This window comes from Calliopsis andreniformis, chromosome 2 (assembly GCF_051401765.1).
Source record: "Calliopsis andreniformis isolate RMS-2024a chromosome 2, iyCalAndr_principal, whole genome shotgun sequence".
Lineage (NCBI taxonomy): Eukaryota > Metazoa > Arthropoda > Insecta > Hymenoptera > Andrenidae > Calliopsis > Calliopsis andreniformis.
The window spans coordinates 15617249-15641531 of NC_135063.1; the positions used below are offsets into that span (position 1 = coordinate 15617249).

Consider the following 24283-nt stretch of genomic DNA (forward strand, 5'->3'; position numbering starts at 1 on the left):
CGTTGAGCTGCCTTCATCCCGTGGGTGTTAAGGTAAGTGATGCATGTTTATGGTTCCTCTGGTCACTCGATCATGTCGTAGGACACAAAGGTCTGAAACGGCACGAGTGACTGGTTGTATTTTTTTCTTGTGCGAGTATGATGACCGTGAGTGCATTGGCACAGTAATCAAATGAGAAATATTGCATAAATTATATGTATTGATTGGATTTATATAACCAAACACTCAGCAGTAAAATTAAATGGTTACCCATTTCGGTGCGAAAAATTGTCGATATTTGACTTGCTGTAACTTTGCGAAAAAAATCATACAGCAGTGAGCCTAGTCTCATTTTAAAGGGCAAAGCCTTTACTTTAACATTTCTGAATTGAATTTTCTCAAAAAAATTTTCCTACTCAGTTGCAGACCGCGGAAGAAAAGGTTGTTTTTCCTCAAATATTTCCCGAGTTCAATCGACTCTCAGGGACGGTATAAATTTTTTCCTCGACTTAATCTGTAGTAGATTTCAAGTTTGAAGCCCCCTCTTTCGAACGAGACCTTAGCGAGTGTCCTGCGATTTTTTTTCGCCGAGTTATGGCAGTTTGAGTGAAAAGTAGGACTCTAACACCGGAGTAGTGTACTGATTCAGTGATCGAAAAAATTGTTCATCTTTGAGCTATTGTAACTTTTTGAAAAAAAATCGTACTGTAATCAGCCTGGTCTCATTTTAAAGGGTAAAGTCTTTACTTTATCACCCTTGCATTGAATTTTCCCAGAAAAATTTTCCTACTTGGGTACAGACTGCGAAAGAGAAGGTTGTTTTTCCCAAAATATTTTCCGAGTTCAATCGACTCTCAGGAACAGAATAAATTTTTTCCACGACTTATTCTGCAGTAGATTTCAAGTTTGAAGTCTCTTTTTTCGAACGAGACCTTAGCGACTGTCCTACGATTTTTTTTCGCCGAGTTATGGCAGTTTGAGTGAATAGTGGGACTCTAACACCGGAATAGTGTACTGATTCAGTGGTCGAAAAAATTGTTCATCTTTGAGCTATTGTAACTTTCTGAAAAAAAATCGTACTGCAATCAGCCTGGTCTCATTTTAAAGGGTAAAACCTCTACTTTAACACTCATGAATTGAATTTTTTCAAAGACGGAATTTTTTTCACAAAATCGCCGTACTTTAAACATCAACAATTTTTCGGTTCAAAAATAATGATCCTTTAATTTTTCTGTGAAGTGTACTTTAATTTAAGCTACAATTGTTTTTTATTGCGTCTTTATATAGTGTTGTGGATGGAAGAATATCTATAATTATTAAACACTGGAAAACCAGTGCATTTTATACTCTGTTTTACCATCGGAGATTTCTAGTTCTCAATTGGGGTGGGTGATTTCTATTCTATTATACATTAGTACCTAAAATCTTTTTAAACTAACTACAAATATGTTTTATAAAAAAACTAATACTATTAATTTCTACAAAACAATAAAGATCACTAAGCTAAACAATGTAAAACAATTAAACAAATCAAAGAAGTATCTCGAAAAGAGGGCGTCAGTGTGTTCGAATATTCGGCTAAACATTTTCCCTCGCATTTATTTGGTTTCTGGAGTGTTCTTCAGTGAGATATCGTGTAACACGTGCGACTAGTTAGCGCCATAACATTGAGGTTAACTAACGCGATATCTCAACACGTTTTGTTTATTTACCTTCGCTTGCACTTCGACCCAACTGGTTCAATAGTTAAGACAAATTAAAAAGACCTTAAAAATGGTTGTGTTCACTTGCAATAACTGCGGTGAAACACTGCAAAAACCAAAGGTTGCAAAACACTATGAATTTCAATGCCGTACTGCACCTTTCGTGTCGTGCATCGATTGTTTTAAAGATTTTCGGTAAGTAATCGGATCTTACTCAAATTAAACACGATTTACTCGTACGGGTAAGCTGCATGGCTCGTTACTTTAAGGGGAGAGGAATATGCAGCTCACACGAAGTGCATAAGCGAAGCTCAACGTTATGGAGGGAAGGACTATGTTCCAAAAGCTGGTGCAAATAAAGGCGAGAGAAAGCAACAGGAATGGATTAACATAGTCAACAATATATTGAATAGCGAAACGAAATTGTCGAACGCGGAGAGAAGCTTCTTGAAAACTTTGTCAAAGTATGAGAACATACCGAGGAAGAAGGCTAAGTTTTTGAATTTCGTACGTAGCGCAATGGGCAATAGGGCTCCTGCAGGAGTAGTTGACAGTGTGTGGAATATTATGGAGACAACTTATAAGAATAACACGCAAAGTATGCAACAGACTAATGGTAGGTGCAATTTAGGACATAGGTATAGGTTTCTGAAAAAAGCATTATCTTTAAAATGCTTTGTATTTTTTATGTAACTAGGTAAAATAGATCAGAAGGTAGAGGAGGCAAAAGATGTAACTGAACATCAGGAAAATAATGTTATTGAGAATCAGAATAATGAAAATTTAGATAGGGAAAACCAATGTGAAAGTCAACAGGACAAAAATGATGAAGTGAGTGGTAAACATAATGGTACCAGTAATACCATTAAAAAGAAGAAAAAATCCAAGAAGAGAATGATATCTGAAACAGTGGAAGAGCAAGAAGAATCTGTTTCAGAAAAGAAAACAAATGGTTCCATTGAGGAAGCAGTTCCTAAGAAGAAAAGTAAGAATGGTGTACTGTCAGAATCATTCACTAATCAGTGTGATGATACCATGGAAAATTCTACTAATCAGTGTGACAGTACCATGGAAAAATCAGCCAGCCAATGTGATGATACTGTGGAAAAGACAACTTTTGATTGGAAAGGTACTATTCTTCAAATAGTACAAAGTAAAGGGGATATGTCCCTAAAAAAATTACAAAAGAAAGTCATTTCACAGTATATAACTTCTTGTCCAAACACAACAAGTGAAAAAGCATTGGCTAAGTTTAATAAAAAGTTGAAGAAGGTCTCACAAATAGTAATTTCTGATGAAAAAGTCAAGCTAGCTTAATTTTAATTGACTTGAATAATTTAAGTATTACTGTGTTTGTTTTACACAGAAAATATACCGAAAATTAATGACTGTTATTTATAAAACGATTATACAAATTTTAATAGGATGTAAGGGTCATCTTGTGTCATGCATAGGAGTAGGTTTTTTTGAAATACTGAATGTAAAATATTGTAAGAAAGTTTTATTTTCTTCTTTTTGTAACAAAGAGTTTGATAAAAATGCATCAGCTTCATGGAAATGACATAAATTAGGAATTTATATAAGAATACCTATGAAATGTAATAACAGTAACTGATCATAATGATGGTTATCATTTGAAATATACAATTGTTGTAAAAAAAAAAAAAAACAACTTGTCTAGGAACATTTAATAAAAAATGAACTATCAAGATTTGTCCACAAAAGTTTTTTAAAGTAATCTTGAACTATATTGTGATATCAAATCTTTATGATATGGAAGATTTGTTCGATAGTCTCATGGGAAGATTTATACACAACTTGATAGTTTATGATAAAAATTGTAAACTTACGGTAGTAAACTTACAATTCTTATTATGCTAAATATTTGAAAATTTATCTAGATACCAAGCATGATTACTCATAGTAGCTAAAAGACCCCATGTAAGTACTTTTGAATCATTTGGTCCAAAACTTATTAATTGTTGATCAAACAGCTTTGTGACTGTACCACCAAGAGCAGTAAGAATTGCAGTGCCAGCACAAATATCCCATTTCTTAATTGCTGTCATGTGAACATATGCGGTTACATTCCCATTTACAACTTCTAAGAATTTGTAGCCTAAATATATAAAATTTAAGGTAGAATTCAGACAAATACTAGCAAAGAAATAAAGACAAAAATTTTAATGAATGAGTACTATTACCTGCACCAGCTGCAGATACAATTTCAATACCTTTACCAAATGCTATTTTGGTAACATTATGAACTTGTCCAGCATGTGATTGTGATACTATTAAAATTGGTGTTCTGTCATCTTCCAGCTATTTTTAAAAACATCATTTAATGTATTTGTTTCAATAATCTTTTGTTTGCTTTACCTTGGGTAACACTTGTAAATTTCGTGATACTGCATGATCGGTCCATGTCCAAAACAAACTAGCATTTGGTTTAGTTTCAAATGGTTTATATATAACTCCTATTACAGGTTTTCCTTTAATGGCAACACAGACCATGGTTGTAACATATTGTAACAAATTTTCTATATTAAAGAAAGATTAGTAACAGTTAACTTTCTTGCAACAATAATGAGTCTTTAAGTTTTGACATCAAATGCACCTGTAAATTCTTTTGTTGCATCAAGGGGATCAATCCAAACTGTGATGTCATTTGCATTCACAATTTCATCCTTAATGTTATAATCGATCAAGCTATCAATAGAATCTTTCATATCTGACACTGTAACTTTATCACAGTCTTTTGATGTTTCTTCGGATATTACATTTATACCTGGAAATGCTTCTACCAATGAATGGTACATCACACAATGAGATCTGTAATCTGCTTCTGTTACTGGATCATTCACACCTTCGAGAAAATCATCATTCATCAATGAGATTAGTGTCTAGAGGTCAAAAAGACTAGGTATATTCCAATAGTAGAACCAGCTTGTTACCTTCTTTTGTTTTTCCTTTACTTTCTATTTCAAATTTGACTTTATCATGAACTGCTATCACTTCAGAGCCGCCGATTTCGGCTGCCTTTATGGCAGCTGCTAAAAGAAACTTCAAAGAAACATCTCTATCACGTTCATTCGGATTTAGGGTTCGACTTGTGTACAAGTACAACGCACTACATAGTATTATGATGCCACAGATGATCGTCTTTTTCGTTCGTATACTCATTCTGAGAGTCATTGTGATACGCTAATCTAAACTGTTACGAACTATGTTTATTGCTTTAACTTTATTTTCCACGCCAAGACATTTTAATTATTCGATGCGCGGCCATTTTTAACTTATTTGAATACTCCGATGACATTGGACTTCGCGCTTTATTGATACCCAAATGACATTGAATCCAAAAGATATGTAATCTTATAAATCTCGATACTCTCTTCTCGCAAGATTTGGAAATCAAAGTAGGCTGTTGTGAATAATGAATGTCAGGAGAAGAACGTATTTTTCCTCAAAGAGTTTAGATAGTTTGGAAGGCTGCAAGAACGAAGAAGTGTTTTCTAGATAGGATGAGAGAAAGTAATCGTTACGAGTGCATAAGTATTTAATTTTTTAGGTAAGAATATTGGATATATCTAAACAAATGTACTAAAAATTCTATATCGCGATTAGAAGCTGAGTTCTGGCTAGATTTTTGGCAAACAAATCTCCCGCCCTCAAAGTACACGTTACATGCTGTTCTAGAATGCACCTTCTGTTATCAAATAGAATTTAAGCTACGAAAACAATTCTCAATGTATGAACATTTATTTATTTTTTCACTCGCCGATAAATATTCATACAAAAGGAGTTATTGTTCAGCAGCAGGAATTTTATATAAACGAAAACTGCTCCAAAAACCCTCGATGAAAGTCCAGAAAATAGGACCACGAAAATCCATCGGATGAAAGATCTACTTCTACCTTGTCTGTGGCAGAACGCAAAACATTTTCCACATTTCTACTGTTTATACTCGGAAGCAGTGCGATAGTGAATCGAGTGGACAATTGCAAAGCGATGAACCGCGATGAAAACGTTCGAACGTGTGAAAAAAGTAAGATTCGCGATGAAAAGTTTGGATGAGGTGTAGATGGCGTATGAAATAATTGCTGATAAGATAGTGGAAGCGGTCTTCTACTCCGATTTGGTGTCGGTCGAAGGGACGCACAACATTTGAATATGATAAGTCAGACGGAGGAGCTGGTTGTCGCTGCACCTCCTGGTGCGGAGAAAAAACCGAAACAGGATTCGAAACCGCGAAGATTGAGCGCGAGAACGTTCGATTTTTTCCGAAGGGGTGATTCACGGCGCGAGAATGCGGTGAGAAAAGAAGAAAATCAACAGAGGAGGGAGGACTTAGTGAAACTTAGAATCGTCGATTGCAAAACTAATAACACCCTTCCCACGAAAACGTCTTTCAACTTTTTTAAGAATATTAAGAAGCACATGCAAATCAGAAAGCTGGCAATACGCAAATCGAAGCGGAGGGTAAGTACACAAGATATTGGTGATAGCTTGCATTTAAGAGAAAACTTTGCAGACAGAGGCTCAAGAATCCAGCTCACAGGATGATACAAACTGTGACTCATCTGTACTCCATAACGATAAATCTGTAACTTGTGTGGAAGACAATAATGCATTGGAGTCTAGTTATGAAGGTGCTACGGAAACTTCGATAGATTTGAGTGGCAATGAAACTCCTGTTAAAGCAACTGCAGAGGAGGTATTTTCACAAAGTGACTATGTATTAGAGAATCAAGAGTCCATATTGGAGGATTATTCAGGAAAAACAACAGAAAGAGTTAGTAATCTCAGCATTGAAGAGAGTTATAGAGAGAACAATTTTGAAAATATCCCGAACACATATCAGTCAAGCTTTAATAATCCGCAACTTGGTCATGATGTCAGAGTAGAAAGTAGAGAAAGGAATCATCATATTGAAAATATCCAAGGAAATGTAGAAAATAATGAAGCAATAAACAATGACAATAAAGTAAAGGCAAGCCTTACAGAGGAGCTGCTTAAATTAAGCAATTATGGATGGTATTGGGGACCAATATCAGGAAATGAAGCTGATGCCAAATTAATATCTGAACCAGATGGTGCATTCTTAGTTAGGGATTCTTCAGATGCTAGGTATGTTTTCATAGAAAAGAATAATAATTATTAAGTGTACAACATAACAAACTTGAATATTACTTTTGGTGTAGATATGTCCTGACACTCAGTTTTAAATCATCTGGCAAATTACTCCATGCTCGTATGGAACATAGCGGTGGTTTATTTTCTTTGTGCAACCAAAATGAGAACGAAGGATTCAGTTCAGTAGCAGATCTAATCGATTACTCGATGAATTTTAGCCAATCAGCTGTGTTTTGCTATTCACGGCCCAGGTACCCTGGCCAACCTTCTTTTCCAGTCAGATTAACGAAACCAGTGAGCAGATTTACTCAAGTTCGAAGTTTACAGTATCTCTGTAGGTTTGTCATACGTCAAAATACTAGATTAGATAATATTCATAAATTGCCTTTACCGAAAACTATCAAAGGCTACATAGAGGAAGCTCATTATTAATATGAAGTAAAAACATGATCTTTCATGAAATATTTGTAATAATACGAAGCATATTACTTCAAGTACTATGAATTATATGCATTCAAAGAAATTGAAACATTTGTATTGTAGAAAAATGGTTTTTCTATAAATAAGATATGAGCATTTTCTAAGAAATAGTGCTCATTGTTAGATCTAAGAGATATTTTCATTTTACAAAAATGGATTGATATATTAATGTTGTTGATATTAATAATGAGGCTCACGTGAATAATAGGGTAGGTAATTTCATACCTTGCATAAATAATTCATTATAGAATACATTACATTTTTTAACATAATTGATCAATTTGTGAGGTATTTGGCTGTGTAAACATATTTTTTATAACAAAATAATCTCCTGCTCAATTGAATATTAAGGTCGGAAAGCGAGCTCTTCTTATTCGATGAAGAGATGACGTAATTTTGTATAAAGAGAAGATTATATCGTGACAATAATGCAGGGTAATTGTTACATACTGTTAAATTTGTTTCTCACAATTTATATCTTTATATCTTGCACGAAAATAGTTCAGATTTATTGAATTCGACGGCAAATGTACAGATACTGTTAAAGTATAACAATAAAATAAATTAGCCATGATCGCTAATTCGGCATAAAATTGTTTTTTCTTCTAAACTTTGAAACATCGTGTGTCGTTAGATTGAGGCAAAAGTACTTTAATTGCATTTTTTCTATAAATGGTCTATAATTTATTTTTTCTATTACATGTTTGGTTTATTTATTCCAATTCAATCCAAGTATGTTACGTGCCTGGAAACATATTAATCATTATTAAATCATTAAATACATACATATGCACTTTGTAACAAGACTACAGTACCACTAATTTTAAGCCGAAAAATTCTCGACATTTGAGCAGCTGTAACTTTGTGAAAAAAAATCGCAGGAAGATGAGCCTGGTCTCATTTTATAGGGCAAAGCCTCTACTTTTCAATCCCTGAGTTGAACTTGGTCGAAAAAAATTCTCCGCTCCACGACACGCCGAGAAAGAAAGGGTGGTTCTTCTCTAAATATTTTCCAACTTCGGACTACTTTCAGGAACTTAATAAATTTTTTTCGCGACAATTTTTGTATATATATTAAAGCTGGAACCCTCCTCTCTCGAATGAGACCTTGGCGAGTTCTTTGCGATTTTTTTTCGCTGAGTTATCGCGGTCTGAGTGAAAAGTGAGCCGCCAGCCTCCGAATCATGCAGTGATCTGCAGCCCGAAAAAGTAGCCAATTTTTGAGCTGCTGTATCTCCATCAAAAAAAATCGGAGGGAGATGAGCTTGGTCTCATTTTAAAGGGCAAAGCCTCTACTTTTACATCCCTGAATTGAACTTGGCCGAAAAAAATTCTCCGCTCCACGACACGCTGAGAAAGAAAGGGTGGTTCTTCTCTAAATATTTTCCAACTTCGGACTACTCTCAGGAACTTAATAAATTTTTTTCGCGACAATTTTTGTATATATATTAAAGCTGGAACCCTCCTCTCTCGAATGAGACCTTGGCGAGTTCTTTGCGATTTTTTTTCGCTGAGTTATCGCGGTCTGAGTGAAAAGTGAGCCGCCAGCCTCCGAATCATGCAGTGATCTGCAGCCCGAAAAAGTAGCCAATTTTTGAGCTGCTGTATCTCCATCAAAAAAAATCGTAGGGAGATGAGCTTGGTCTCATTTTAAAGGGCAAAGCCTCTACTTTTCAATCCCTGAGTTGAATTTTCTCAGAAAAATTTTCTTACTTGGTTACAGATCACCAAACAGATGGTTGTTTTCCCTAAAATATTTTCCGAGTTTTGTCGACTCTCCTGAGCAGGATAAATTTTTTTCGCGGTTCATTTTATAGTAGATCTCAAGTTTGAAGCCTCCTCTTTTGAACGAGACCTTAGCGAGTGACCTATGATTTTTTTTGGCCGAGTTATCGCAGTTTGAATGAAAAATGAGCCACTGGGCTCGAAATCACCGCTTCATTCGAAGTATATTGTGGTTATGACTTCATTCAAAGTACTATAACTCAGCGAAAAAAAATCGTAATGCATTCGTTAAGGTCTCAATCGAAAGGGGAGGGTTCAACCTTGAAATCTACTGTAAAATAAAACGTGGAAAAAATTTATCCCGTTTCAGAGATTCGATTGAATTCGGGAAATATTTTGGGAAAAACAACCTTATCTTTCGCGGTCTGTAGCCTAGTACAGAATTTTTGTTGGGAAAATTTAATTCAGGGGTGTTTAAGTAGAGGCTTTACACTTTAAAATGAGACCAGGCTGACTGTTGTACGATTTTTTTTCGCAAAGTTGCAGCAGCTCAAACATAGTAAATTTTTGGTCCAAAATTAGTGCTTCTTCTAAAACCTAAAATACTTACTGTACCAAAAACAGCACTAGCTACTTCAGTAGCACGATTCACAGCCTGTTCCGGTAAAGCCATATCTGAAGTTGTTGTTAGAACTGAATGAATTTGTGTTGCATCCTGTATTCGTCTTTCTAGGAACTTCCACGTTTGTTTATGATCTTCACTATTATCTTGTAGCATATATAGCTCTGTAGTTTTGTAAATGCCTGCTAATACTAATCTTCTAGTATACCAGTTGAACTAATTAAAAAGATTTAGATACAGATTATATTTCGAATTGCATATGAAAGTTCAGCTTGTATTATGTCACATCCATTGTCCTTACATCAACCGATCTATCACCAGCATGATAGCAAATATCATCTACTAGAGTGAGTAAATTAGCTAGCGCCTTTGGTGCATTGGGTGGAAGTGCCATGAGGGCTAAAGCTTCAGGCCACTTTCTTTTGTATGGAATCACCATTCTAAGTCTTGTTTCCACAGCGTAGCGTACGTGCGATTCCATTGTGACTTTTTCATTGTCTGTACTTTCCTTGCTTTTACAAGCTTGTTCCTTCAGAATTTTATTTAATTCGCAATTGCAAGTCAGATAGAAGTGCTGAACCAAGTCTGCTCCCCGATTGGGGAACAATCCATGAATTACACCAGGATATCCAATAGACTCTGCACCTTTAGTACATAACTTTTCATGAAATATATTTATTTACAATCTGAAATCTGGCTAAAAATATGGAATGATGCTATGAAGTGAAACATTTTTTTGTCCATTTTAGTAAAAAGTGACTCTTGATTTATCTACTTAAGTGAAAAATTATTACAAATTACCAGCACTGATGGCTTGCTGGTTCCATCCCAAATCATTAACAAATTTCAAGGATGCTGTAAGAATTTTTGCCTTGATATTTTTCTCATATTCCTCATCACTTTCTTTACTCTGTTCTTGATTTGACTGCTGCTGTGTGGTAGCATTCTCACTCTGATTTGTGAGCAATACTCTACAAGTCCATAAGCTTCTTATACCTATAACAATTGAAAATTCATCTTGAAGTCCACTTTTTCTCCTTAGAGCAAAGTTCGTGTTTTTAGATGAGTTTATTGGTATTTTTACAAAATAATATTGATAGGTATGATCATAATAAATAAAATATAAATGAGAAATGATTTTATTTAACTGCAAATAATATACATTGTATAAACATACAATTATTTCAAAATTACAGTATTATTATTATATTGTTTCAATGGATTACTAGCAATACATTCATTAACTCTAATTAATATGCTTTCCATCACATCGAGCCCATTCAGTGCCTGATAACAGAATGAAATTTTTTCTGGAACTGGCATTGCCGGTAATGTCTGTCCACCAACAGTTAGTGTTATCTCAGCATTAATTTTTTCTAATTCTGTATTATCACTTATTTTCTGAGTTTTCTTTTGATACTCTAAGTCCTTTATCTTTACTTTCCAATGTGCTTTACACAAATTTATCCCCTCCCTTAATGGCTTTAGATAATTATTTTCAAGTTTATTTACTAGATTCCACACCCCAGTTTCATTACACTTGTCTCTGAGGAATAGAAATCTTAACAGATTTAAACTAGTGATTATTTCATCTGATAACTCCACTAAATCTGATGCACTGCCATGTGGTAACTTGCAAGCCAGGTTCAATAAAGATTCTAGATTATTACCAAGAAAGTAGGGAATAGAAGGTGTTGCTTGAAGACATTCAATTATAGAAGCTTTAAATATTCCTGTAGTGAAGCTAAGTAATCCTGAGTGTTCACTAGTTTGATACAAATGCAGAACTATGAGATATCTAGATTGCATGTCAAACATTTCTATGTATTCTTGAAATACATTCAGAGCTTTCTTCCTTTCTTTATCACTATCACAATAAATCATTACTTTAATGAGTATATCAATTAAATCTGTATAAATATTCAATTCTAGTAATTCTGATGTCAGAGAACGCTTTGTCAGTCTTTTTAAAAGGTGATCCATAAGAATTAAACCCTTTGCAATAACAATATTCTTTTGTTCTTGAAGCATTTTAATAATAAGATATACACATGCTTGGAAAATGTAATGTAAATCATATACCTGTGGTACTTTCTCCCATAAATGCAATTCTGTTATAATATAAAAATAAAAATTAGCATATGCCAAATCTGGCACATTTTCATTTAACTCAAAAAGTGTCAGTTTAAGATTAGAGCTTTCTTCATCTATAGTCTTCTTTTTGGAATACATCTTTCTGCTTCTTCTAGTCACAAAGTTTAAAAACCATAAAAGATCACCAATCATACGATTCACAGACATTATAATTTTTTCTGGTAATGGTTGACTTAAATGCAATTCTATATCTTTTTCTTGGAGGTAACACAATGGTCTTCCCAATAAAAAAATGAGACCACTCAGAAGATAATCCCTTAACATGGCTTCTTTTTCCATTTTATCATTTTCTAATGCTGCTTCATCTACCAATACTTCCAAAAATAATAGGATTGTACCATAAATATTTTGAATCTTATTTATAATGGTTTCATTATTCTCAGATTCCTTTTCCGGTAGTGGTAAACCTTCTACATAAGATCTTATTGTACTAATACACCATTCTATTGCTTTAGTTTTATCAGGCATTCTAGAAAGACACTTCCCAACTACTTTTAAAAGGGTACAAAATTTGATATCAGCTACCGTGTCTTCCACTTGTTCCAAGTACACTATTATTATTTCTGAGGGATTACATTTTTCTGCTATAGCATTTAATATTATTGTACAACATTCAATTAATTCTTTATTGCATTCTGCATTTTCATTAGTGAGATGAGTTGATGTAATATGTATAATATCCCATGATAGCTCAATGTTAGTTTCATAGTCACTGCCTTCGAAAATAGCTAAAGCCTCTTTCAACTTATTTTCTCTTAAATAATCACTGAATTCAGTGATAAAATTTTTTGATACCTCTTCCTGGGACTGTGACATTTTCCAGTCATATAATTCATTACATCAACACCATGAATTAGGGTCATCAATTTTTCTTCACAGTCATCAGAAGGTATAAGTAATATAACCTGTGTTCACCCGGTGTATTTGATGTTACCTCCGTAATATCATCGTCAATTCTCACTGTTTTACTTCTTGAATTAGTAAATTTCTTTTCTTCTACAAATTAACGAATATACAAATTCTAATAGTCTGATATTTAAACAAACATGACAAGACAAAACAGAGATTAAGAAGCTGCCAAAATTTACAGATTACGTTTCCCTCGTGATATTGTACAGTACAAACAATATGTTGTATACGTCTGTCAATATAAAGCGTATATTGTTAAAATTGCACAAATAAACGCAATCGTCTCACGTATTTTGCAAACTCGTTACGTTTTTCTTTTGAGTCCCATAATTAATTCGCAAATTTCATCGATAAAAACAGCAGGATCAAAATGATGTATGCATGATTCGCGATTTACATGTATTATCAGTAAAGAATGCTAGCTTACCGTTTAAAGAGAGACCCTTTCGCACAAATAAAATACTTGGCATAGCCATAGTTTCAAATAAACTACTTGTCGCACATTTATGCGCACACGATGAAATCGCGATTATTATTATTCCACTTGTAAGATTCGTTTATAGGTGAGCTTTATGGATAGAGCTTTAATTGCTCAGGAACTTATGACCTTGCTTTAATAATTCTCTTTTTATTTGCCTCTTTTAAGGGAGAGAAAGCATAAAAGGTAGGGATTTGTTTTTATAAGAATAGAAAGGAAGGGAAAAAAGCTATTCTTTGAGTTGCTAATCATTACCAAAGTCTCAAAGTTCATCTATTATTGCCAAATGGACCTTTAAATTACCTGGATAGTTTCGCCTCTTATCTTATATATTCTCTGGTTTGAGGTTAGTTTTATTTCTCGTGAGGGCCATCTGGGGGCACTAGTGATTGCAAGGTTCGAATAAATGTCTCGATGTCACGTCTACTTACGAATTTGTTCGTGGTGAAAAATGCCAATAAGTATCGTGAAAACAAAGCAGTGAACAGGTTAAGGGAAATTTAAATACTCGGGTGGGTGTATTTAGTGTAGGCCAAACTGGAAATGGAAAACAGTGGTGAAAGTGGTGATGACGGAGGACCCTTGGGTCCTACTGCCTTCCTCGGCGGGGGTGGTGTTTCTGCATCGTACATAAGTGTACAATCAGACGATATGGAGGGTAGGTTATCATTATTTTGAACCTATCTTCTTCTTAAATTACAACTAAATAACTGGCCGTTGTAGTAAAAGAAAATCGTGTATTATTTTCTTTTGAACAATTCTGAAGTAGAAGTGAATTTATTCAATGGAATAATTCTGTAGAAGAATACAAATTTATTCTCCTATGCTTCGATTTTTTTGCCTGGTAGTTCATCAGCATCAAGTTGAATTAGTAGAAATTAAGGGTTAATTATATGAAAGTTAGTAAATAGCTATAGGGCAATCAACTTTTATAGATGATCCAGAGAACACAGATGATTCAAATCATGGAGCAAGTGATCCGCTACAAGGTGCTGGAGGTGGCAGTAGTAGTGGGCCTCTCCGTGAGCAGGATCGGTTTCTACCAATAGCAAATGTTGCTAAGATCATGAAAAGGGCTATACCAGAAGCTGGGAAAATAGCTAAAGATGCGCGGGAGTGTGTTCAAGAATGTGTCTCTGAATTCATATCGTTTATCACGTCAGAGGCAAGCGACCGGTGTCACATGGAAAAACGCAAAACTATTAATGGTGAAGACATTCTATTTGCCATGACAACTCTTGGTTTTGACAATTATGTGGAGCCTTTGAAGGTATATTTGCAAAAGTATCGAGAAGCCACTAAAGGGGACAATCCTCCTGGTACTGGTGCAACAGCTGGCAATGGGAAAGCTGAACCACAAGGAACTATATACGAGGATCAGCTGTTTGCTATTGCTGCAACTGCATCCAGTGCTACCACCTCAGACACACCGGTCATATACAGTTACACGTCCACTGATCAAATGCAGTTTCAGCTTTCCTGATTGCTGGAGGTTAAAGTGACGTTAACATAATTTATTTGATGTGAAACGAGGTTTATGAAACAGCTATTTAATGACTGTCGCGTGTATCCCACGCAAGATTGTGTTTTGTAAAAGACTGTAATATCAGTTCCAATGGTAAGCTGATCTTGTATTGTAAGAATAGTGCAAAAGTGTTTTATGATCCTTGAAAAGGAGATAAATTAAGCTCTGATAATCCTTGTAAAGAAAATGAGAAACGTGGAAGGAAATAAAGCAGGAAGCAGTTGAAGGCTCATTGATAATTACTTTTTACTTGTTTCAAACACGATAGGGGTAGAAAAACGTAGCCGATTGTTTATTTCTCTATTATTTTGTAAGCACTAGAATTCGCATTTGAACTAGAATCATAGGCTGTGATTTGTTTTGCGAGAAACGGTTCAGGTCGAATGGAGATAAGATATATTTCTATTTTGGACAAGAACCGGCAGTTAATCGGCGTATTGATCTTCGTAGAAAACGTTCGTAATTGTGGTGTTTTCACTCTGGTAATTGGGCAGGAGAGAGCAATAGCTCGTGTGCTTTTGTTGACGATGATCCTGGGCCACTCGATGACGCGGCCGATTGCTGTTGTTGCTGTTGCTGTTGTTGCGCTGGTGACAGTAGCGAGGCGGTAGGCAATGGTCCAGCCGGACGAGCTTCCGTTTTCCTCACTTTCTCTTTCTTCTCGGAGGATACGTGGCAGAACCGCCAGCGACATTGACCGCAACGGCATGAACAGAGGCAGAGCAGCACCCGAAAGAGGCAACACAGTAAACCGGCGCACAGTAGCGAAGGACCCACCAGCCTCAATTCCGGACTGAGGAATCCTTTCTCTCCAGTGCCGACAAACGAGATGACCAATCCGAGCGCTGTAGTCCCAAGCCCCGCATAAAGTACAGTGTTCACTGCCGCGCTAACTTCTCCTCTACGTCGGTTAGCAGTACTGCTTCCATCTTCTTCGTCATCTTCGCTGCTTCCGTAACAGTAGCTTGCGTCTCTTATCTGAAAACGGTTCATCCTTAATATTTTCTTTCATTTCAATTCGTATATTCGAAGGAGGAGGGGGTTTATGTCGTATCCATAGGGGTTTCTTTACCCTGTTCCTTTTCATCCATCGTCGATGAGCTTCGCATTGCTTTGTCTTGTAACCATCCCCTCGGCATCCGTGAGGCGACATGGGAGACAAAGGAAGGGGAGAAGGTCTGCTGCATCCTTGCCATGCTGCTTTGCCGGGTCCTCCACCACACTGAAATTATTCCACGTTCAGATATTACTGTTTTCTAACGCTTGTGGTAACTGTAATGTTATCGTCATTGTTTTAATATCTATCCAGGGTGCTAATAATATATGAATCTACATATATTAAGTACTCTTTGAATCTTCTTTGCATTTGAATAGAAATATTATTTGAGTGGGGTAGAAAGAAATATAAAACATAAAGGGGAAGTATGATAATGTACTTTGCATCTTTCTCTATCATTTGATACATCTGCTATAATTTCTTTGCTATTCGTTAGAATTAATTGTCAAGTGATATTTTCTCTCCTCGTTACTCAGCACATAAATGATAATATAAAAAACATGCATGCATGTACTAAGGTATAACACAGAAAAACTTTTATACATGAAACCAATTATAACATGTATAAACGTTTATACGTACATGTACTGCAGAAATTGTTTACACAAGTACACTGTAATCATTGCAATCTGATTGACAATGAAGAATTGATTAGATATAGTCGGGAACAGTTGAATAATATTTGAACGTAAAGGACTATATTGCGTACATGATATTTATTTCTCTAATACTATGTTTAACTGGATGGATCACATTGGATTAAAGTGCACTTCTAGAATGAAAAACTCGGGCAATCGTTTGACATATTTCCTTCGACTTGATTCTAGACAAGCCATTAGTCATTTTTTCTGAATATAAAAAAGAAACGTTTAATGTATGATATAAAAGCATGGACGTGTCTCATGATAAGATAAAGTAAAACTGGACAACACCAAGAAGAACACCACACTACGTTATGAATTTTTTGTTCTCGGGAAGAGATACGTAAGGTCGATGCAAAAAGTAATCAGCTAGGGAAGAATAAGAATTACCCATCGGTGCCAATAGCTTATCGTCGACGATAGAGGGTATTTGGAATGATTTGATACTTACCCCGTAAACGTAAGATCGTGGGGGATATCGTGGAAGCGGCGGAATAAGTCTGGTGGCCAAGTTGGAGGGTAATTCCCTAAAGTTCACCACCTTACCCCCCCGTAACCGTTGCTTCTCCCTTCTAATTAATAAAGCAGCCTGCATTCCGCTCATTCATTTGCCTGTTTTATCGATCATTAAGATCTCGACCGTCCTCCTCCTCCTCCTCCTTATCTCTCCTTTCCACTTTTCTCTTTTTATTCACCGTACAGTGTAAAGTTGCCGTTTCCCTTCTCTGCCCCCGGAACAAAAGTAATCAAAAAAACCACACCAGTTCCACCTCAAAGATCTCCTGCTCGGTACCAGGCACTACAACTTACTCCTAACATCGCACTGTCTGCCTCCAGCGTTAGTTGACGGTCGTATCCGCTGGTAGGAACCAGTAGTGACATATTAAATAACTAAAAAAAAGTTACAATTTATGGATAAACAGCTGACGAACCTGGGGCTGTTTCAGGATGTGTGTTATCGCGGGTTTACATACGCCACCAGACAGCCAATCGATGGTGTGTTCCTAATGTAAGTAAACGGTGTGTATATGCCAGCGAAAGAAGGTGCAGAGTGCAACGAGGATTAATCAAAAAACTCGAACAAGGACTGCGAGTAATACGTGTGAATAAGGGTAAAAGAGACCTAGGCAAGAGCAACTAACGTGATAGAGAAAGAAGAGAGAAACAAGAGCTATCTATAATATATATATATATATACGTGTTATATATATGTATAGATAAAAGATAGTGGAGACGACCCTAGAGCAAATTAAGTTTACCGCTTGAACAAATCCACCCACCTGTAGATCCGAAGAAGATGGCGAGACTCGGAGATCAAGGATCGATGGGGGTGGGAATGGGAAATTGTTGGACTTGGCGGCGTAGGTGACCGAGCTCGGTGATTCGAGGGACAGCGGCGGCGGTGATATCGGGAATTGGATCGGAGAGACGGGTGCGACCTGCTGACACTTCTCGACATGACGCCGTCGATCGATGCTCGGGTGAAATGCAGATGACGGTGGTTGTGGCTGTGGTGTGGAAGATTGTGGAACAACGTGCGGACGGGCGAACTTGCTCGGGTGGTGGTGGTGGTGTTGGTGTTGGTGGTGGTAGTGGTGCTGAGAAGCTGGAACTGTCTTCAAACGTGGCGGGACCGTGCCCTCGCCGACGCGTTTGTTAAGCTGCAACCGTTTTTGCTTCCTCCTGTTCGCTATACTGGCGCCACCCGCAGCTGCGTACATCGCTCCGCGACCCGTGTGTATGCACCACTTCCCGGTTTAACGCCTTCGGGCCAGGCGTTCTCTCTGTTATGAGCTTAGCTCCCTTCGCATCGTCTTCCTGTCTTTTTTTCCTCTGTAAAGGCAAGAAACGTGACGGATATCCGCCCGCTATCGGCGGCCGTCATTCTAACTCTACTTGGCTAAATACTTAGAGCGGAAAGCACGTACAAAGCTTTATATACAGCAGAATTTACGTACGATTGCTAGGGGTAGGGGGAGTAACAGTAATATATACAAGGTTACTACGCTAGCTTTACGAGTTGTTACTTTTACATGAGACCCGAGAACCTACTGTCTGCCTAGCATCGTTTTCTTCATAGTTGAAGTAGTTTCAGAAGCTGGCTTTTACTTGAAATTACGTTACGACGTGACGTTACTAATGAGCCTGACATAGCATCAGTCTCTTCTACTTCGGACAGTCAGAAATTTAGATTGAAAAATAAAGATGTAGATGTCTGTGTATCTAATTTATAGAGATAAGCATCTATATACATCGATATATACACAGGTAAAAGGTAAAAGATAGTACCATGTACAAGGCTAATATTTGAAACAAGTTCACAGCATTGTCTTTGCTGTTTTAATTGTTTACAGAGAAAAAGATAACGATAGAACACTCCTAATTTTAAGAAGTAGTCTGTTTTCATTCATGTCAATGTTTCGGATTGAATGTTCATTGAGAACAAGCTTTTGATTAGTAAATTTTAACATCCTTAGCGCTTCAATGATATTTCAGTCTTCGAATCGTGTATTGGAAAGAGATCCTCCGCATTGACACCTTTCTGTATTGCTCCTCGACCCGTCAATGGGTCAAGTAGTTTCGACACTAGTATAACAAATCGAAAAACCTTCTCCCCCTTTTGTTTTTCGCTGCGACACGTTCTAGTTATCCCTTCCTATTCCAACCCCATCGTTTAATCTCATTTTTCTCGCCTTTCGTCTCCCGTGCACATCGTCACGTTCGTTTTCGATTCCCTTGCGCTACCAATCTCTGTCTCATTCGAGCCGCCTTTCCTTTCCGCAGTACTCTACCGTTTACCCTCCTGCCTGACCCTCATCAATCATTTCTACTGCAAGTGGTCGGTGCTTGCATAAGCGACACGTAAACGGGAAACGTAAATACGCATATTATAATCGTACCACGATGTTCCATATATGGTAACATTAATCTCAATATCGTTGTGCTGTACTCTCCGTCACGACGTTACAAAAAAAAAGAGTACCAAAAGAAAACAATGAATTCTGTGAGAAAGCAAGCGAGCAACGGTTACCGTATATGGCCGTGTTTCAAGAGCAACAGACAAGTTATGTGCGGTCGGTGAAAGAGACTCGGCGAACTGAATCAGCAGAATTGAATCAATTATTTATGAGGGAATAAAGATACGAGGGGAAGAAGTTTAAAGTTAGTATCAATTTCTGAGGAGGGAGCATGCACTGAGAACTGTCTCGTAAGAAATCCTGCGTTTCTTACGCAACTGAACGTTGCCTAAGAGAAGTTCCCAGTCCGTGCCTACCCCAATCGCAAAGGGGTTGGAGAAACCAATGGTCTGGCACTGAAAGTAACTTTCCCCTGAATGGAGTGGAGCACAGTTGCTCTCTAAAGGGGCATCCCACAGCAGGACTATCGCCGCTTGGACATGCTCTGAGAAGTTCCCCGTATCTTTTCCACCAACGCGCACACAGCGACATGCAATGATACGTGCGTGCAGAAAGCTGATAAAAAAGGAGGTTACGCATTGGCAAGTAAAACGCGAAGACCCAGATAAAATAAAAATAAAAAAAAGATCGACTGGAGCCCACGATGGACACGACTCGACGACAGATCGTCTACCTACTGATGTCCTAAAAAGAAAGGGCGAATGAAGCGCGTAAAAAAATAAAAGGCTGGCTGGTGGCCGACGGGCATGTCACATTTATCATTTCCCCTCTTTCTTTTCACTTCGGGAGAACGCGCGCATCGACAGAGCGGTTTTATACAATAAGACGACCAACGACGATCAGAGCACGACGATGACGACGACGACGAAACAATGAAGGCTACATTTCTTTCTTTTTCTCTCTCACTCTCCCTCTCACGCTCTCTCTCTCTCTCTCTCTCTCTCTCTCTCTCTCTCACACACACACACACACACACTCTGCCACCCTCCCTCTCAAACACACATCAGTCTCTCTCTTTTCTTTTTCTCCATTTCGCATCGCTAGCAACTGCTGCAGCAACGTCGGCGGGCGGTTCGACGGCGGCGGCAGCAACAGCAATAGCAAAGCAGGCATCAAAAAGTCAGCCAGCAACACCAAAAGGCTGCGCGTACCAACGACTCGGGGGTAACACCACTGCACCGTGTTCGACCTGCCTCTTTCTCGCCCTCTCTCTTTCCCTCTTTCCGATCCCCTCGCCTCCGACTACGTGGACGACATTTTCTCGCTCGTTGTGCGCCTTTTCCCTCTGTCTCTCGCGCGTCGCACTGTCTCTGTTCCTTTCTTTTCCCCTCTCTTTCTCTCTTTCTCTCTTTCTCTCTTTCTCTCTCTTTATATCTCCCCCTATCTCGCGGGTGCCTTTCCCTCTCTGTGGCCAGCGGGAGATCCCAAAACGGTCACACCATGGGAAGGGACGTAACACGCACGCACACGGAGAAGCACCGGAGTGTGGACACGCAGGAGGGGCCGGGGGGCGCGAAGGGGACACGGAATTCAGGGCACACGACACCCCCGTGCACGGACACGGCGCGTATCACTCGCTCCGAGCGATCGACACAGCCTCCATCGTGTTATCCCGCACTTCGTGGACGCGCCCGTTTCACCCGAGCAACCACCGACTGAGCACCGCGACCGACCGCGCGCGGTTACCTCTGCCCTCCAGCTCTCGGCTACCCCCTCGACTGGCAACCCCCTCCTGCACGCCCTCGCACGCGCGCTGCGCCGCTCGATTATCTACAGTGAGAGTCAATTGTAACAAACAGGTCTGATTTTAAATTGGGGCTGCACGGTGCTTGGGTAGAAGGATGGCAAAATCTGATAAATCGCTTTTTCTTTTTTAAGTACGGATATGTATGGATTTATGGACCCTTTTGTGCGAGGCTAGGCGAGACCTATTAGTTTGCGAGAGATTGTGACTGTATTGTTAGGTAGTTTGAGGAAGGAGCGAGGTGGGAGTTTGAGGAATGTGGGTTTTATCTATGGTTTACTTGACTCTAAGAAGTCGACTTGGAATTTTCTTTTTTTAAACACCCTGTATGTGAGAATGCTTCCTTAGGTGGTACCAGTTCGATTTTTTAAGAAATAAGCTGGTGCTACCTTCAGCTACAGATATCTTCGTTTTATTATAATATTTCTAGTTGATAAACCAACAGTAACTACTGTGTAACGGCAATTACGATACTCGGAATTAATAGTTGCGATCGATACTCGCTAAGAAAATCGAAAATCGAACATCAGTTTCGATCAGTTTCATAATACTAACTCTTTCCCGCGGTAAAACAATTGTTCGTTGTTTAAACCTTAATTCCATTTTGAGTGTTCTTGTTAGCGCTAATATCGATCTGCGATCACTGCCAATATCGACCTCCATTTCTGTAATATTTCTGAGCGCACTTCGTGAATTGAATGACATATCGAAGCTTACAGTTTGGTAGTCAAATAGGACACGTAAGTCGAATATAATGTATTTCCAATCGAGAATGTTACATGCATCGTGCAACATTGCTCCTCTGTCCATGTTCTAATTTTGCTCGCTATATTACTCGATAATACTCGTGCATCTCGAAATTAATCGCGATTATTAGATACGGTGAAAATAGTATCAAATACATGACTTAGTACGTTCGATAATTTAAATTCTGACACGCAAAGTAACTAGTTTGAATTAAGATTCTGAATGTTAAATTATGGAAATCGAATGCATTCATTATTTCGGCAGATCGAGGCGTATCCGTGTGTTGCATTTTACTCAAATGACATTGAACACGTCGGCATAGTCGATACGTATAAAATCACACGCGGGGTGGAACCCCTTACAGATTCTAGGGCAACCCGCTTTCGCACTCGCCCTCCCTTGTACCCGCGGCCAGGTTACCTCGCCCTCTCGAGTCCCCCGAGTCGATATCCCGTGCTACTTTTGACCTTCCACCTTTCTCTCGTTACCCTGATTTTGTGGCTAAGGGACAACCTGCCTTATCGACTCGTAACACCACCCCTGCGAACCGTTCAATTAGAACAAGTTTTAGTTGGGCTCGTGAAAAGTGGGTTACCCTTTATTATGCTTTATCGTACTTTTTATTAGTTTTAGAACGATGCTGAGACTCACGTTCGGGACTTTAATTATATATGACTGTTTCCTCGGTTTTCTAAAAGATTTTATTTTTTTTTTCAAAGAAAAGAAGTAGAATATTTCGTGAGAACTTATTTTATGATAATTTAGGTCACAAAGTTAAAAAGGTAAAGCATTCTTTTTATGAATGTCGTTTATTTCAATGTTGTGTTTTATGTCAGTAACATTAAGTTTTCTAGTTTTAGAATTAGAAACTTATATAATTAAGAGAATTTATCATTCACAAATGAATGATAAGGTATTCAGTTTTTTATCTTCGTTTTCTACCCCGTGCTTTGAGGCGCATATCTTTTTGTCCTCTTCCTCCTTTTGGCTTTTTTGCGCCCTTATTTTTCGCCCCCTTTTTACTCTTCTTTGTCTCTAGTTTCTCAGGGTTTATTCTGGAAGAATAATATTTGTGTTACACTTGTTACACTAATACAAATTTTGAAACATTTGAGATCTTACTTTGGCACGGAAAAGTCCTTGCGGAAAACTTTAGTATTGCGTTTGAGAATATTCTCTGCCAAGTCTTTATTTCGTTTTTTCTCTTCATGTATATTTGCTGGGACAACTTCAGGCTTTCTTTTCATACCTGGTACTTGTTTTGCAATACCCTTTGCATCTTTTTCCTTTGGTAGCCTAGAAGTATATATCAATTAGTTATAGATAAAACTTTCAATGCATTTTTCATTTGGTATTTAATAACGTATAAACACACCTATCTTGGAATTTTCCAACAGATGCTGTTGATGTACGTGCAATAGTGATGGCTTGAGAAAGTTGTTGTGAATCATGGAATTGTTCTTTAGTAGGAAGACCTACTCGTGGAATCTTAATATTCTTTGCCTTGGCAATGTTACGTAACCTTTGCAATTCATTTTTAGCTTTTCTTTCCTCCTTTGCTGCCTTTGCAGCTGCAAATGGATCTTCCATTACTTTATTCTGATCATTCATTTCTACTAGCCATTTCTTCTGTTCTTCAGCTTTGTTACGTTTATAACCAAATGTAGGTATCCATTTCTATAAAGATAAAACTCATGAAAGCAAATGGTACTTCAATTTCCTAAAAAAATTGACTTACTAAAAAAAATCTTACCTGTAATTCTTCATCCCATTTAAGCTTAGACTTAGTCTTCTTCTTTGGCTTGATACCCTTTTCTTTAGCAAACTGTTGCCATTTAGTTAATGGTTTTGGTTTTGGAAGCTGCCTAGCTCTTGGCAATACAAATTCAGGCTTTGGTAATTTAGCCATTATTGCTTCCTCAACACGCTGTGTTGGGAGCTCCCAAATTTTATTAATCAGAATTTGCACATTATCCCTTGTTAAACTTTTTAAATATTCTTCTTGATCAGACCTATATCATGTAGGATGTCAGTCAAAATACGATTCTGAATTGAGTCAATGATCATATCAGAAAAAACTTCTAGGTTACCTCAGTGATTTTAAATTTATAGTGTTGTAATCTAATGCCAAAAGAGTTCCTACATCTGTTTCAACCTCTACCTCTTTGTGTACTTCTGTGGATTTACGTGGATCTTTCTCTTGATTGCTGCTTTCCAGAATCGAATTCACGATATCCATGCTGTCAACTGTATTCATTTACTTTCTAAATAATTTCCAAAGATAGACTTTAAAACGAGTGTCACTTTACTGTATAACAAATTTTTTAACTTCTGACTCTTTTTACATTCTTTAATACAAATATTTAACACATAAACTAGAGTACAGAACGTGCAAAAGTTTATTAGTGATCTCCGGTCAAAGTTGTTTTTCGCAACACGTGCATTTGAGGTTATGTTGACACAAA

At 37.6% G+C, this 24283-nt stretch overlaps 8 protein-coding genes across 8 annotated transcripts; 3 read left to right on the top strand and 5 right to left on the bottom strand.

Moving 5' to 3' along the window:
- The first annotated feature begins 1620 nt into the window (after nt 1-1620).
- On the top strand, nt 1621-3869 carry LOC143188298 (uncharacterized). Its single transcript, XM_076392496.1, has 3 exons — nt 1621-1877; nt 1952-2298; nt 2380-3869. The coding sequence occupies exons 1-3, from the start codon at nt 1753-1755 to the stop codon at nt 2997-2999; spliced, it is 1092 nt and encodes a 363-aa protein (XP_076248611.1). The 5' UTR covers nt 1621-1752; the 3' UTR covers nt 3000-3869.
- On the bottom strand, nt 3560-5042 carry LOC143188299 (putative inositol monophosphatase 3). Its single transcript, XM_076392498.1, has 5 exons — nt 4637-5042; nt 4300-4548; nt 4062-4222; nt 3887-4004; nt 3560-3801 (listed from the first exon to the last, which is right to left on the bottom strand). The coding sequence occupies exons 1-5, from the start codon at nt 4875-4877 to the stop codon at nt 3560-3562; spliced, it is 1011 nt and encodes a 336-aa protein (XP_076248613.1). The 5' UTR covers nt 4878-5042.
- Nucleotides 5043-5644: 602 nt separating this feature from the next.
- Nucleotides 5645-7879, top strand: LOC143188296 (uncharacterized). Its single transcript, XM_076392494.1, has 3 exons — nt 5645-6164; nt 6217-6812; nt 6887-7879. The coding sequence occupies exons 1-3, from the start codon at nt 5856-5858 to the stop codon at nt 7248-7250; spliced, it is 1269 nt and encodes a 422-aa protein (XP_076248609.1). The 5' UTR covers nt 5645-5855; the 3' UTR covers nt 7251-7879.
- Nucleotides 7880-7923: 44 nt separating this feature from the next.
- Coq9 (ubiquinone biosynthesis protein COQ9, mitochondrial) lies at nt 7924-13289 on the bottom strand. Its single transcript, XM_076392499.1, has 5 exons — nt 13136-13289; nt 10447-10641; nt 9947-10290; nt 9634-9861; nt 7924-8043 (listed from the first exon to the last, which is right to left on the bottom strand). Exons 1-5 carry the CDS (start codon nt 13182-13184, stop codon nt 8008-8010), a joined length of 852 nt encoding a protein of 283 aa, XP_076248614.1. The 5' UTR covers nt 13185-13289; the 3' UTR covers nt 7924-8007.
- On the bottom strand, nt 10769-13073 carry LOC143188294 (glomulin). The gene has a single exon (XM_076392493.1). It carries the CDS (start codon nt 12613-12615, stop codon nt 10825-10827), a length of 1791 nt encoding a protein of 596 aa, XP_076248608.1. The 5' UTR covers nt 12616-13073; the 3' UTR covers nt 10769-10824.
- Nucleotides 13290-13625: 336 nt separating the features above from the next.
- Nucleotides 13626-14943, top strand: Nf-yb (nuclear factor Y-box B). Its single transcript, XM_076392500.1, has 2 exons — nt 13626-13844; nt 14122-14943. Exons 1-2 carry the CDS (start codon nt 13730-13732, stop codon nt 14667-14669), a joined length of 663 nt encoding a protein of 220 aa, XP_076248615.1. The 5' UTR covers nt 13626-13729; the 3' UTR covers nt 14670-14943.
- LOC143188297 (uncharacterized) lies at nt 14933-20618 on the bottom strand. The gene is made up of 4 exons (XM_076392495.1): nt 20479-20618; nt 17690-18242; nt 15784-15933; nt 14933-15689 (listed from the first exon to the last, which is right to left on the bottom strand). The coding sequence occupies exons 2-4, from the start codon at nt 18128-18130 to the stop codon at nt 15186-15188; spliced, it is 1095 nt and encodes a 364-aa protein (XP_076248610.1). The 5' UTR covers nt 18131-18242; nt 20479-20618; the 3' UTR covers nt 14933-15185.
- A 1912-nt stretch (nt 20619-22530) lies between these two features.
- LOC143184409 (ribosome biogenesis regulatory protein homolog) lies at nt 22531-24259 on the bottom strand. Its single transcript, XM_076386614.1, has 5 exons — nt 23909-24259; nt 23572-23830; nt 23194-23495; nt 22941-23114; nt 22531-22873 (listed from the first exon to the last, which is right to left on the bottom strand). Exons 1-5 carry the CDS (start codon nt 24073-24075, stop codon nt 22744-22746), a joined length of 1032 nt encoding a protein of 343 aa, XP_076242729.1. The 5' UTR covers nt 24076-24259; the 3' UTR covers nt 22531-22743.
- Between the last annotated feature and the right edge of the window lie 24 nt (nt 24260-24283).